This window comes from Phalacrocorax aristotelis, chromosome 1, assembly GCF_949628215.1.
Source record: "Phalacrocorax aristotelis chromosome 1, bGulAri2.1, whole genome shotgun sequence".
NCBI classification, from domain to species: Eukaryota; Metazoa; Chordata; class Aves; order Suliformes; family Phalacrocoracidae; genus Phalacrocorax; species Phalacrocorax aristotelis.
Window position 1 is genome coordinate 193,123,971 of NC_134276.1, and position 16,237 is coordinate 193,140,207.

General features: G+C 37.8%; 1 protein-coding gene across 5 annotated transcripts in view; it reads left to right on the top strand.

The window, feature by feature from the left end:
- CPED1 (cadherin like and PC-esterase domain containing 1) overlaps positions 1 to 16,237 on the top strand; it is a 155,574-nt gene that overhangs the window by 117,064 nt on the left and 22,273 nt on the right. For all 5 annotated transcript variants that reach the window (XM_075081150.1, XM_075081148.1, XM_075081147.1 and 2 more), the window contains one exon: positions 10,211 to 10,328. In XM_075081150.1, coding sequence (XP_074937251.1) covers positions 10,211 to 10,328 — 118 coding nt within the window. The remainder of the gene's footprint in view (positions 1 to 10,210; positions 10,329 to 16,237) is intronic.

Below are 16,237 nucleotides of genomic sequence, written 5' to 3' on the forward strand. Positions count from 1 at the left end.
ACATATCTCTGATGAGTATTCCAAAACCTAGTATGCCATGGAGAACATTCTGTATAAAACAATATGTGCACTAATTTCTTAAACAAAACCCATTCTAATTCACCCTGCAGCCAACATCACATAAACAAAATAAAAAATTTTTCTGCCTTTTTATATATTTAGTCCATTTATTTATTATTTCCTTAGCTTTGTTTTTGTCTACTTTCCCAAGGTAACAAAGCTCTTGAAATCTTGCTGTCAGTCCATCCATGGCTCACTAATATCTTTTCAATCCTTTGGGCCAATTTAAGCTCAATTTAAACTAGGAAAGGAAATCCTGACGTTCCAATTGTTTTTAAATGAGAAGAAGTAAAAAGAAACAAAATCAGTCCTCCTGTTGAACTGGCTTGCAGAACTTAGTTCTTCTGCATCCTGTTTGGCAGTCACCATCTTGCTGTTCATTATGAATATTTTGCTGAAAAAAAATCACTATTACCTTCGTTTTCTCATGTTCAGGGGATGAGCAGGAGAATCCAGGGCAATCAGTTGGGAAGAGAGAGATTTAAGCATCCTGAGGCCTACAGAAACACATTGTGTCCAAGCAGTGTAACCAGGCTCCTTCTGCATTGTGTAGAGAGTGTTAGTGAGGTAAAGCTTGCAGAAAAAGGTTGAATTTTTTTTAGTAGAACATCTGATTCAACTGGGGGAAGAAAGTACACACAAAAAAGTGTCTGGGTACAACCCTTTTTAAAATTTGAAATAGAAGAGTTCAGCCTGTAAAAATAAGACTCCACAAGCCAGCGGAATGATTAGGGAGTCAGATGTATTGCCCTGCAGAAAATCATATGGAAAGGAATGTGTCTTAAGTGTACCTTTCTCTGGGAGTTAAACATCCAGTCTCCTGTTACAGGAGCGCCTGTCCTCCACTTTGAATTGCCACATGCTCTCTCAGGGACTTAAGTACCTACTTCAGTCAGTCCTTTTGCAGGTAACAGTTAACAGGGAGCCTGGCGGTGCTCCCTCCATCCAGTTTCACCCTACATTCTTTACACACATCTAGCCTGCGGGTGGAGCAGGTTCAAGGCTCTTTACAAGTCAGTATTTAATTGTATGTACAAAGCAAATGCAAACAGCTTCCTTGGGAGAGACTGAGACAGAACTGCCCGGAACAGCCTATAGCACACTGACTTGAGGGAAGACACTGGGAGCTTGAACTGAAACCTCTGCTGCAAATCAGTGAAAAGAGGGACTTTAAACTGTGTGCACTATATCACAGGGAAATGTTCTACCAGGGAAATACCAGTTAATGCTTTGTGCACTGCAAACTCCCAGTGGCATGTCCTGAGAATGCCTATCAGATCAAGCAAAGGGATTTTTAAACTCTGTTAGGGCTAAAGCAGGGGACTGGAGCATCTCCCTTGTGAGGAAAGGCTGAGAGACCTGGGTTTGTTCAGCCTGGAGAAGAGAAGACTGAGGGGGGATTTTATCAATGCCTATAAATATCTAAAGGGTGGGTGTCAGGGTGATGGCACTGAACTCTTTTCAATAGTGCCCAATGACAGGCCAAGGGGCAATGGGCACAAGTTGGAACACAGGAAGTTCCACTAAACATGAGAAAAAAACTTCTTTCCTGTGAGGGTGCCAGAGCATTGGAACAGGCTGCCCAGGGAGGCTGTGGAGTCTCCTACCCTGGGGACATTCGAAACCCACCTGGATGTGTTCCTGTGCCCCCTGCTCTAGGTGTCCCTGCTGAAGCAGGGGGGTTGGAGGAGATGATCTCCAGAGGTCCCTTCCAACCCCTACCACTCTGTGATTCTGTAAAGGGGCTGACTAACATAGCTCTGCTGAGCTATGGGTGGTTTTGCCTGTGCCCACTAGAAGAAACATAAGCACTTAGGAGGATGGTGGCAACTAAGTGAGGGTTTTGAGATGATACATGACAGGTGTGAGTAGTGTTGGATGGAAGTCCAATTCATCTGCCCAGGCTGGTACAGAAGATAAGAAGCAGAGTTGTGAATTGGTCCCCAACATCCTAAATATCTCCTTGGAATCTTACCTTCAGTATGCCCCAGGCCCTAAATAAACTTAATAGATGTTCTAGCAAGGTCTACAGGATTTTGTGCTAAAAGTGAGAAAGAAGTACTTTTGCTATGGTACACCATGAAACACTGAGTTCAAATCTACAAGCTTTACTTACTAAGAAAAGCAGCTTTAACGGTAGCTTTAGCAGATGTATAGTTCACAGGACCAAGTCCTTGGTTAACATAAGCTTTTTCAGTGCATTGAATTCATTGTCAGAGTATTTCAGTTTCAGAATTCATGAATGAACAGTAATGCTTTTCAATTCATTCTTCCTCTCATATGTTTTCTTGCTTTCTGAATGCAGTGGTAGCTGTTCAGTCTGAGTTCTGTTGTGTCTGTCATGGCTGTGATATAAAGGTCTTAGTCTAAAATCAAAGGCACAAGGCTAGAGCTCAAACACCTCTTGCACATAGGAAGGTGTATAGTATTCATCTCTCTGCAATGTGAACTGTGAATGCCATATACACTGAGCATGGGAGGGTAGAAAAGAACGTTCCTTAAAAATAGCCACAAAGCTGTGGATTTCCCAGCTAATATAATACATTTTTGCCTAACCAGGGAAAAGAGTCAGGGCCACATCAGTACTTTATTGAGAGAACACCATAAATACTTAATAATTGCTTTGGTTATCACATAAAGTATTTACTTCTGTCAAAGCACAGGGTCTTCTCAAGTTATTCCCCATTTTCAGATCGGGGACTTGGCAAAATTCAAGTCATTTCACATTTGGAGCTTGCACTGGGAAAAGACAGGGGGAAAGAGGAGGACTAAGTGGGAATCCAAAACCGATGCAGCTCTTAAAGTCTCCAGGTCAACATTACCATCTCACTTTTTAAACTAAAAAACCACCAGAACCTAAAATAGCAAAATGCCTCTCTTTATCTTCTATTCCTTGTTCCTGCTTTATCTTCATTTTGAGGGAGGAAGAAACACTAAATTCTTTTCATTCCTTTTTTTTCTTGCTTTGTGTTTTTAGTTTATAAAGCATACACGCTGGAAACCATCACTGTTCTTACTTGGAAAAAAATATCATTAGTTGCATTAGGAAATCATGTTTGCTCAGAAAGCAGTTGAAAAATCCATGAAGATGTTAGCTTCAAATATTGAAAAAAAAAAAGCTGTCATTATCTTTATGTACAGTTTGAAATATTTTCCAAAACTTGTGTTTATAATATTTTATTCTTAAATGAGTTGGATTTCACATTCAGGTGTCTTACTTCAACTAATTCTGCTGCATCTCTGAGCTGTTCAGAATCATAGTTCACAAGTCTTTGCTAGATTAAGAGTCATGCATTTTACCCCTCATCAATATTTTTGTTCTATGGTTCATAAATGGAGAACTTTTGGCTATTGGCTGTTTAGGAGAGGGAGGCAGATAGAGAGTCTAAATGACATTATGTGCAGTATTAAACATGATGTAAAATAGAATTGACTAAAAATCCTTCATAGATTGATATAATTCTTTTATATTCTCCACACACATAAAAGACTTTAAAATAGTGCTGTGAAACTTGCAATATTTTCCCTTTATAAGTAGTCCTTATTTCTCAAAACAGTTTCTTAGCTTTCTGTGGGATTAGCATTCTCAGTGCAGAGAAAGCCACTTTGCATCTGCTCTAGTGTCAAGATGAAATTTATTTGTCCATATAATGTGTATGTGCTCTGAGGCAGTTCTCTTTGTAGAGGGGCACCTACTGGGATTTTCAAAAGCTCTGTAGCAGATAGTAAAGATATTGTGTAGATATGACATCCTTCTGTCACTGGTTGAAGCATGTGACATTATTCCCTGAAAATACTTCTATGCAGAAGTTTGTGATTGAGAGAAAAATCCTGCAATTCATGGTATGCTTCTATTCTTCAGATAAAATAATAAGAATTATAGCAACAACATGAAGAGCAATGGTAAGAACTTGAAAGTAATTTAGACTGATGGCTGCACTTTATCCACATTTCAAACCATTCTCTGATGTCTCCACCACACCTTGACAATATGGCCAGTATCTCAGCTTTTCATATCATTCCCAGTCTCCTACTGATGTTTGTGCACTGCATGTTCCAACCCTGTGAGTGCCCAGACTCCTTTTCTAAAGTGTTTTTATGGCCCCCACCAGATCCCTGTGGTACTGAGCATCTCATAGTCTTTTAGTGTGTTTTTTGTGACAGTGCTTTTGGGGTCATTGGGGAAATATGATCCCATTTTTGCAGATGGAACACATTAGGTTCCTTACAAAACACAGTGGTGGCAGTTTCTTTCCTTTAAAACATAGCTGCAACACACAGACACATTACTCCATCAGTTCGACCCATTAATCCTATAGTCTCTGTTTAATGGATCTGTGTGTCTTTTGATGTAGGCAGTGTCTTCATTTATGTCTTAGACAGTGCTTGATGAATAATAATAGTCATTGTTTCCCAGCCAAAAGCAGTAGTGAAGTGAAATTTCTTGGGAGACTGCCTCTTTCCTTGTGAGAGCTTTCTAGACCTATTTTGTACACCCAGGAGTTTCAGTTCAATCTAGTTAATTTAGGTATTGAACTGAACAAGTCTGAGCCTCCAGATCTTTGGAGGTTCATCTATCACTGAATAATGCAGCCGGACAGAGGGAGACGGTTGAATAGAAGTCAATATGCCAACTGTTCCTTCATTTATTACTGCCATATTAATAAAGTTGATAGAGTGGAACTAATCCATCTGCTCACAATTTATTCCCTAGCAATAAGATACAATTTCACTATTTCATGAGCTCATTCTTTGACTAATTTTATTAGAATTCCTTCCATAGCATCATTTTTAATCACTTTTCATCCAGTTTTAGTTATGTGTAAAGTAGTAGAAAAAGATGGACTAAAGAGACATGAAAGGATTTTATGAGAAACTCGGGCCAGCTTAAATAGAACCAGATCAAATAAACTTAAGTTAGCGAGCCTGCAAAGACCAACAGAAAGGTGTTCAAAATTACCTCTTTCACAGAAAGCTTTGTCCTGTCATGTCTAAAACGTAAACAACTAAAAGAAATAAGGCAGCCCCAGCAGCACCATAGGATGAGGCAGGGCTGCTGTGCCTTAGGGAAGGTGGCTGGGTGGCCTGCTGGGTTGATGGGCAACGCTGGCCGAAGGACTGCAGGGTCAGAACTCAATGGATGGAGAGGTCTCCTCCCTATTTTGCCAAGAACTAGTGAATCAGGTTTATCTCATTCCCTAGTTCCCAGACACGTGTGGGCTCTGGATGTTAAAAAGATGTAGGATTTTGACATGTTGGTTGTATGCGATGCTAAAATGAATTCCTCTGAGCTTAGTTATATTCTCTTGTTGTTTAGTTTAAAACGTTCTGATATGCTGATCCTTTATTAGTCTTGTAGTCTTCAATGATTTGGGCTGGGTGCAATTTCAGACACGAGTACCTAAGCAGAAATGACCTGGTTTTTGAAGTGTTGAGCCCACCGTTCCTGTTGATCACTAGGTGTTTTAATATAAATGCAAGAAGGACTTTTACTGAGAAACCTGAGTGTAGCATCTAGATACAGGCATCCTGGGTGGGAGTATCCAAAGCATTCAATTCATTAACATAAATCTAATCCCACTGAAAGTGATAGTTTTAGCAACAGCGTTGAACAGACAGAGTTAGGTTTCCCGAAAAATTCTGAAAAGGCTACCTTCCTATTTGAAAATGCCTTTTTGAGCTGAAAGGTAGTAGCAGCTGTAGATGCTAAAAGTGACTTTATTTTTGTTATCTGGTGCTCTGTCACTGCCGGAGCACTGACCATTCGAATGAACACAGATGGACAGTTTGTCCCTAATCAAACTGAGTTTTCCCAGGAAAGTCATAGGCTTCTTACCTTCTCTCCTTTTAACTGCTTCCAGTTTGGTGGAAGTTTATAGGGTTAATCTGTAGGCAATTACTGCCATTTCAGAGTAATAATCCTTTCATTAGGGCAGAGGTAACAAAAAGGTACAACAGCAAGTAAAAATCCATTAATAGTTAATTTACTACTATTAATCTAAAGCATAATTGCAACTACAATGGTATTATCTATATGACATTCATTCCATGATATTAGCTGCATGAATGCATGATCTTTAAAATGCTTTGGTCATCCCACATACCACCCCTCTCAACCACACACATCTATATCTTTTTAAAACTGGTAAGTTTTTTTTTAATATTTATGTAAACCTGAGTGAAACTGTGTGTGCATATGCATATACAATAAATATACAAAACAAAATACAGTATGGTTATTGGAAGCTGAGCTAAACAACAGTCCTGTTAAATCAGGAACCTAGACTATAAATGAAATAACTTATGTATGAATAGCTCCAAATTAATAATTTGAGAAAACTGTAGTGTAACAGGCTCAAAAATCTGTGTGATCTTTTAATAAAGGCTAAAACTTATTCTCTTTATGAAGAATCAAGTTCACTGTAGTGTGCTCTGAACAGAAACAATTCTTTTTTCACACAGCCAATGGACTCTAGAAATGTTCACTAAGTATCTATCAACGGATGTTGACTGAAAGCTATCTAGATGTACATAGGAAAGCTTTATTCCTTTTTTATTTGCTAGTGTCCAGAAAATCTGCTGTAAAGAAAAAAGAAATTTTACTAGTAAAATGCCAAACCTGTCTTATAAAGAGTCGATTCTAACTGTGCACTGAAGTACGTAATGCAGGGGAATTTTTCTTTTGATTCTAGGCCAGACATTTCAAGGGCCTTTTTATGTCTGCATTCTAAAAATGAAGGTTTGCAGGGGCAACAGACACAGAGAAAGAGCTATCATTTAAGTTTACATGTCTGGCTCTCATCTTTGCCATGAGTGATCTTTTGTAAACATACTTAAGACCACAAGATGTTTCATCTTTGGACAAGGCAAGAAGGGTGTCATATCACTGCAGCACCTGAAGAAAACCTTTAAAAATCTGCAGACAGTTAGAAAAGCCCTTAATGTGTTGTACATCGGTGGAGCTGTGGTGAGTCTGTGGCTGCCGCAGATTAATTTTGCACTTTATATTAAATATGTTAATGATGATAAAGGATTGGTCTCCCACAGAAGTAAAGATGAAACAAATAAGGCTTATTCAGTCATTCACAGTATTTCATGACTCTATAGTTTTAGATGTGAATTACATATTAAACACAAGCCGTGGCCCTTAAAATTCGTGGTTTGCATACTTTAAAAATACAACAAAGTCAAAGGGAATCAGCTACATAGTTTGACCTGCATATTGATTAAGATTAGTAATAAAACAGACGCATGAAACTGTTGTTAATGATATTGTCCAAGGAATGCAATTAAAATCAATTGTTGTTTGTTTAAACACATACCCTGGGCAGACGTATGAACAAGAAAATCCCTGTTAAGTTATTTTATGACACTATGTTGAGAGCAATGGCAGGACATTCAGGAATTTCGGGCTTTCTTGTGAAGTCCTGTGCAAATTGTTTTACTGCAAGGTAGGAGCTTTCTGATGTTAATGTTAGTTGAAGGAGTACTGTCAAATAGCTGTACAGTGTGTCCAGACCCAGAGGCTCCAAGACAACATCACAGTTTAACACTAGAAGATACCGTGCCATTCATTTTGTCATAACAGCTTTCCCTCATTATAGAGGATTAAGCAGAGAACAGGACAACTGTGCAGAAGAACCCACACAATCTACCATTTCTCTGACTTTCTGTGCAAAAAATGACCTTAAGCCTTTGAAGTCAGTGGGAAGATTTTTGTTTACTTCCCCCCTCCCCCCACAATGGAATGTAATGAGACCAGAATAATTGTGAGACAACTCTTTCATTTTGGGTTTTCATTGCATAATCAAGACCCACCAGTATTTACTAAATTCCAGGATGGATTCTTATTTCCACCTGTATCAGTGGCACAAATCCTACTGTAAAGTTTCACCTTGACAATATTAGGACATAATTGTCATTTGCTCATTGGTCCAATTTAGGCATAGCATCCTAAATGTAGCATAACTTCATGGAAACGGTGAATGATATTACATGACAGTTTCCAAATTTATTTTAATATCATTTTAGAAAATAAAAATAGACATCAGCATACTTCAGTGAAGAAAAGACCAGTGAAAAAAAATTTCTTTTTGGAGAGATTACATTTTTTATTATTCTTTTTTGTTTCAGGAATACTCCTTCTTGAAATCAACATACTCCAGTAAAAGTGTGTTTCCATTTGTGTAGTTTGTTTGTAACTAATTAGTAGTACTAAGCATATGTAATTCTTTAAAAAGGCAAATTTTGAATTGTTGAATATTACCATGACTAATATTCAATTTAGCCAGAAAAGGCCACAACTGCACTTTTCATACACTATTTAAAAATAAAAGCACATTAAGTGATGATTGTCATGGTTAAATTTTCATAATAATTTCGCCTGACATAAAACGATCTTGATCTCTGTTTTAAGTCCCAGTCTTACAGCTTTTCGGTTTTGGTGAAAAAAAGCCCTCATTGTCTTTTTGTAAGCTTGTCACAATAAAGAAACTAGAGTGAGACAATGAGATGTGAGATAGCAAACACTATTTCTTAAGCTAACAGGGACCCCAGAATGCTCCTATCTTCTGATGAAACAACTGGCAGTAGCCCAAGTTTGGGCAATGCATTATAGAGGAGGAGTATTTTTACAAAGTAATTTGAAGAGAGATTCATCTGAACTAATGCAGATATATGCCGCTGAATTGTTATAAACTCTTTTTACGCTTGAGGGAGAAAGGCATTTTTAGGATGTGATTCATTTTATCCTGAAATGCACATCTAAAACAGATTAAAAATGTGTCCTAGGAATGGTATTTCTCTGCAGAAACGATAAAGGAAAACTAAGATGAGCAACTCATGCAGCCATATATATTGTAGACATCTAAAATTACCAAAAGAGTTGACTAATGTCACAAATGCTGTGATGTCATTTATATTGTGTCAGTGGAAGCTTGAGCATTATAACTATAAGGCACAAAGTTGATATAGGCCATTACTTTAAATGTAATAACCCACATGTGCTAAAACTTATGGTAGGGAACCACTATTTATCTGGATTTTTTCTTAATATATTTTTGGGAGCTGCTGGCACCTCTGGCCTTCCATAAAGAACAGTGTTCAAGTTTTCTAAAAGCCAATAACGTTTTCCACTTGAAAAATTTAAGAAAAATAATTTCAAATTGATTGGTATTCTAGGCTGTTACTGCTAATTTTTCAGACATCTGGCATTAATTAATACTCATATATGTTTCTGCTAATGCCTGTAAAATTTATCAGAAATTTTCAAAATGTGAGAAACTCAGCCCCTTATGAAGTGTGTTTGCAGTGTATGCCATTGCATCAGCAGTCTCTAGTTCTTTACTATGTTCTGTTGGTTTAATAACCAGGCCATATTTCTGTATCCAAGTATAAACATAGATAAATTATTTCTGTGTTAATCATGGGTCTTAGTGAACTCTTCTTTAACTAGAACATGAAAAAAATGTCAGATTCTTTTCTATGAAGAAAAGTAATTAAAGGTTGAATGTTTTTAAACATAAGTATTTATGTCAACCTTATGGTAGTGTCTCAGGTTTACTATGGAATACATCTCACATGATGACCCAGTCAGAAGCTTAAATTTATATTAAATCCTTTCCTTCAGTGCCCCTAATAAATTTTTGTAACCTCTCTACTAGCTCAGATACGTTTGTCTTGAAATTTTTGTTTTGTCTTTCTCTTTTCCTGATTTTTTTCTTTCTTTATGCACCTGTGTTTCCTGAAGCTAATTTGGGGCATTTCATCACAGAAATGTATTCCATATGACTGCAGGTATGCATACAAAAATGCTAAGGGCAAATAGGTAGAGATTGTACAATAAATAAAGACAACATGACATTACATCAATGTTATTTAAGTTTGCCTTAATAAATATTCTTACATCTTTAGCAAATGTAATATCTTGTACTCTTACTGCGGATTGGGGTAATTTATTACAAAACTGTTGTCTGAATGGAAAAAGAGTTCTAAATTTCATATTAAAAATATATATTGAAGAGCAACGGATGAATGAATTCGAGAACCAACCCCAAATAACTTTTCCCTCTTTAAATGTCCTTGAAAAGGATTTCAAAGTCATATGGATGGGTGCAGTTCTGTCATTTTCACAGATTTCATTTTAATTCAGGACTGTGGTTCTCGCATTCGTCCAGAGGAGTCCTGTGGCTTGCAGCCTCTGTCTCATGAATACCTCTCAGCAATTTCACAGACGGTATTTAAGACCTGTGAAGCTGGAGACACAAAAGGTTTGTACTTAATTTTCTTCTGAAAATTAACTCATGCGCCTCATCAAAATAAAACTAGAAAAAAATGGTTCCCCTTCTCTGGGGACATGCACTAACTTACACACAATAAATTTAATTAATCACTTTTAATAGTTGCAGGTTTTTAAAATCAGGTTAATTAGTTTATATGACAAATTTTTGTTTAATAATTTCTAATCGGTGATCCACCACTGCTTCTTTTATCGCCATGTGGCCTTTAAAATGCATTGAAATATTTCCATCATAACCATTTAAAATAAAAATTCTTGATTCTAAATGGAAGGGATTTTCTACTCAAAAAATTAGCTTTAGAAAAAAAAAACCCACAACATTTTGATCCATTTGAATTTTATATTTCCACTTCTATTTTGGAAAAACAAAAACAATTTTCCCATTTCACACAGTAAAGTATGTGTTTTTACATATATTGACACCTTAAAAAACAAGATGGACAAATCAAACATTATGCAATAACATATACCATCAGGACACATCTTCAGTTTAGTGAGAACCCAGATTACGACAGATTGTCAGACAGGTATTCGTCTTTAGGTCACAGCTGCATGAAGATTTATGCAAGTGTACGTTAACAAATCTGAGTAATCCACAGGTCTGCTCAGGTACGCAGTCCTATTCATAGCTTAAGTTCTTGCTGGAGTAGGCAATAAGTAATTTTGTTCAATTCTTTATTAGAGAAATGAAAAATTAACCCAACACTCCTGTATAGTCCACTAACACAACTGTATTTTTTATCTTGCCATAGATAGAAACAGCTTCTCACAGCAGGAAATTTGCACAAACTCATGGAAAAATCATTACAAAGTAAAAGGAATGTGGGAACTGTCTGAATGCATCACTTCCTGTGCAACAGTGGCATATATTAATTTTTTGTTATATGAAGGGAATGCACAAAGGAGACACTGTTGTACCTAGCAGTGTATTTTAATCAACAGCAAGTTGTGAATCATAAAGAAGCACAACCTATCCTATGCTACACTATCAAGGCATAAGGTTCCTGACTAGAAAGCCCAAACGAAATCCACAGAAGACTCCTTCTGCCAGACAATCTGTTTCTCCTGATACATAACACGCTTCTTTCGAATACTGCACCTAGCTAAGTGAAGCTGAACATAAAATATCATTTACAACCTTATTGTGAATAAAATACACAGTTAAAATGGAAAGAAACTTCAGAAAATGTAGTCTCAGAGGACAAGTATATTAAACAGGGAAGAATAATTTCTGCTCATAAAGTGAAAATTGCCAAGAGGTGTCTAATGAGCCTAGAACTGGAGTTTGCAGTACCGGCAACAAGGGGCTGTATAGTGTTAATGTACATCACAACTTCCAACTGGAACTGGAAAGCATGTTTTTTTGTGGAAAATCATTCCAAATTTGTAAAAACCGAATGATATGGGCAACTGAGTGGGTGAAGCTCTGAAGCTGGTGGGCAGCAAAGCTGGTGAAGAGTCCAGAGAACAAGCCTGATGGGAGCAGCTGAGGGAGCTGTGGTGGTTTAGTCTGGAGAAGTGGAGCCTGAGGGGAGACCTTATTGCTCTCTACAACTACCTGAAAGGAGGTTGTAGTGAGGTGGGGGTTGGTCTCTTCTCCCCAGTAACAAGCAGTAGGACGAGAGGAAATGGCCTCAAGCTGCATCAGGGGAGGTTTAGGTTGGATATTAGGAAAAATGTCCTCACTGAAAGAGTGGTCAGGCGTTGGAACAGGCTGCCCAGAGAGTTGGTGGAGTCACCATCCCTGGAGGTGTTCAAAAAAAGTGTAGACATGGCACTTGGGGACATGGTTTAGGACACATGATGGTGTTGGGTTGGCAGTTAGACTTGATGATCTTCAGTGTCTTTTCCAACCTTAATGATTCTGTGATTCTATGTCCCAGTCCTGGCAGTGAACATTTTTCTAACATGTATGGGAGCCATTGCAAATTCCCAGCTAAAGCAGCAACTTCTCTTTTACTTAAATAAGTTAAATTTTCAGAGAAGCCAAGCAAAGTCCTGTTTCCTCTCAGAAGAAAACTGAAAACTTCTGCAGAAGTCAGCATCATACATTGTTCTTACACCAGGGAACAGCTTAGTTGTATAGGGATGCTGAAGTACTATCTCAGCAAAATGCATCTATGCTGGCAAAAGCTTGCATTTGTGCAGACATAGGCAGAGGCTGAGGTAGAGATAGAGACAAAACCTTAGGTCCTTTGAAGTTCATGGTAAAACTTAGAAGTCTGCTTTGCAGTTCAGTACAACCAGGATTTCATGTCTCATTTCTAGTCTGATGCAGTGCAGAGACAGTAGTTCAGGGTCTAACCAAAGGCAGAACTGACCGCCTCCTGTTCTAGTCACCACAGCACGATTCTTTGGAGGAATCTCAGCACCTTACCAAATATGCACTTAACTTACACCAATTCTTTCTTTCTCTTTCTCTTTTTTATTTTTTCTTTCTGGTTGTTTTTTTTTTAATCAATAAACACAAATTGGAATATTCAACAGGGGAAGTTTCTTTTTGTCTTGTTTGGATCATGGAAAAAAATTATGATTTTTATAGCAACAAAAATCCATTTTCCTTCAGAAAAAACCCCTTTGATTCAATGGGGTCTGAACCAGGTATCATAGGAAAATTATGTCTCTTTTCAGTATTGTTGTATTATCGGTAATACAGAAGTCAACAAGCACTAACCATGTGTTTGGCTTCCCAGAGAGAGAGAGACAACTGATAGAGACCGTAAGAACCCCAAGCTTTGCTAATTCCTTCAGGTGAATCAGGCTACGGCAGTCTGTGGAAATCTGGTGTGCAGACAATTACAAAGTCTGGTGGGTAAGAGATCACAGCTCCACTTCTAATGTTCTGCCTCACTGCTGCGACATATGTGTTTTAGCTTTATCCAGATTTCCAGATTTCCCACAACTGTACCCAGTTTAACATGATTCTGTAAGAGCTCTCTGTTTGCAATCAACAGCTATCTGGATTTAGGTCCAGCAGAGACATAAACCGATGTTCAACCAAATGAGTGTCTCCTTTGATTACAAACAGTAAATTTCAGTTTGGACATAAGTTTGTGGGCCTAAGGCCATTTATTGTATCCTTTTAAAAATAATTTCACTTTTGTTGTTCAGAGATGCAGCTGAAGGCCAAAAAAAATTCTATACCCTATTCACAGAGAAAACATTTTTTAAAAGACTTAGGATGCCAAATAGAAACCAAATGTAAGAGTAAACTAGTCATAAATCAACAAACTATTTTTAGCATCAGTTTAGGTTCAACATTTAAATTTGGAGTTGTCAATTTAGCATATTTTTTTCTTTTTATATGGATGATTGTTTGGCACTATAGAAAAGCTTTGATTTTGATCTTGAAAGCAAAATATGTGCATTTGTGGCTGTGACAATGGAAGTTGGATAAAAATAAAAGAGGCTAAAAACCCTACTCAGAAGAAACAAAGCTATCAAATTAAGTGTACAGCCTTTATGAGTTAAAACTCTTTAACTTTAGGCTAATATTTTTAAAATACAAGGTAAACAGTCCTAAAGATTTTTTTTAAAAGTATATTTCTGTTCATACCATTTTAGGAGAACCATTTATAGGAACACTGGCATTATTTTATCTCATATTTTAAGAACAAGATTTATGTGCACAACAGATAAACTGCTTTATTGAGCCAAAAATCCAGTTTACTTTCTCTCTTCCCATGAAAATTCTAACTTACAGGCTTTCACAAAGCTTTGGTTTTACAAGTTTTTAATTCAGGGATAAACTTTAACAACTGCTCTCTCTCGGTCTCCGTGAATTGTAGGTAAACTTTCCTTCTCCTGGTAGAGCCAATGCTAACTCTTTTAGCTGAAGCACCACAAAACACAGGATGATTGAAGTGATGCTGAAAGCTGCATTGCATGCTGCTACTTTATGTACACAGGGAAAAAAGCAATTTATAATTGCAATAAAAAATAAGCTTAATTTCCAAACTACTATTGACTGGTTGCAACTTTTCATTGTTGTCTCCTTCTTTTATATGAGTTTCATTTAATCTTTTAATGCAATGTTATTTTTACATTGACTAACTTTTTTGAAGTTATAATAGGAAAAGTTAATAATTGGATTAAAAATGCATAAACTTACATGCATCATTTTAAAAATATATATAAATATAAAACCTGCAACTATTCTATTATCATTAATTGTCAGTGCTTCCTATAAACATGAGTTTATCTCCATATATCCTTCTTCTGCCATTTTTTTACCTTTGCCACTAACCTTTAGCAGATGCCAAAAATGGAGGGATTTTACTCTTAATGTACCTAGAGAGCTATTGATATAAATCAAACACAATATTTGGAAGAAGCTTTTCAAAAGGTACTTACGACTTCCATTTGCCAAAGTTTAAACTTTTATTGTTCAGACATTTCAGCTCCTCAATATTCATTTTATATAGTTCTACTTTTCTAGTTTATTACCTAAAACCAGATTGGCTCATAAATGTATGGGATGTTAAGAAGAAAATCCTATAAAACAAAGGATCTCAGATGTTGTAGACATTGCCAGAACTTTCACATATTTGGTTTGAAAGAAAAGTTACAATGTCAGGAAAAAACTGCCCAGTTTTCATATATTCTTTAAATATAAACCACTACCCAAAACAAATTTCAGATCATTTATGAAGCGCTCTTCAACAGTGGTAGTCTCTGAGTCCAGACCTCAAATCAGCCAGCCATTCTGTCCCTGCTCTGCTGCTTAAAAGGCACAAAGCGGTAAGAGGTGTTTGCATGGCACCTATTGCTGTGCTAGCTGAGACCTTGCACTTTTCAGCCTCTTCATATGACTGCTATGAAGCTGGGAATGACCCTTTAACCACGGATTGCAAATGGGGTACGGAGGGAGCATGGCAGGAGCTAAGGGCAAGCTCCACAAGTAGCAATAGAAATCTTGGAGTGTCAAAGCATGCCTGGCCCCTGTGGTGGCCAGGAGGCCACAGCCTGGAGCAAGGGACCTCAAAGCCAAAGAAGGGCTAGCGTGAGGAAGGGATTCAAAATGGCCAGCACTGGAGGCTGCAAGAACAAAGAATCATCTAAACTCAGTCTTTGGTTTCCCAGATGGGGACCAGAAGAGCATTCCCTACTCCAGAACCTAGTTATCTACTTTGTACCTTTAGATAAAGATTCACTTTAACTTCTAGATAAAAAATCTACATAGAATCTCACCCAGGGACCAAACTTTAGATGTCTTTTCTTCCAAATAAATTACCAGATTACAAGCATGCTAGTTTCCTGCCTTAATGAATTTTGAACTTTAAAGCAGTCCTCGGCTGATGAGAAGAGTGGGGAATGTTATCCCTAAGGACAAACGGCTAGGTGATTAGGACACAGGTGATGCAAGTTTGGAACTCCTCTGGGCAAAGAGCACTGGGCATCTCCAACTCCCCACTCTCACCCTAGCACCATGGGCTTGAGCATCCCTCCTTCCTCTCCTTACGCCATGCTGAACCGGGCTGCTCGTCCAGTGGCCGTTTCCAGGAGGCACCCTGAACAAGGGGAGCTGAGCTGTGCTCACTGATCCACAGCACGGTAAAGTCAGTGTCCAGGCTTTTGTTTAGTCCCAATCTGCCATTATTTGCTCCACATCATCTGCAAGTATATCTGAGGGTGGGGTGACCGTGTTCTGCACGGGGCAGAAGTAGCAGCAGCTGTATGGCTGTAGCACTGTGGGATATATTCTGCCCTTAGATGTACCAGTGCAGGCTCCCATACAAACAATTTTTGTTGGTTTTATTTAGAAGGATTATTTTCTCTGCTAAGACAACTCACCCTGCTACTTAGCAAAACATATTCGCATGGGACTTTTGCTCAGTGCAAGTGCAGGCTGCTTCCCTAGAAATTCCCTTGCTCCTGAAG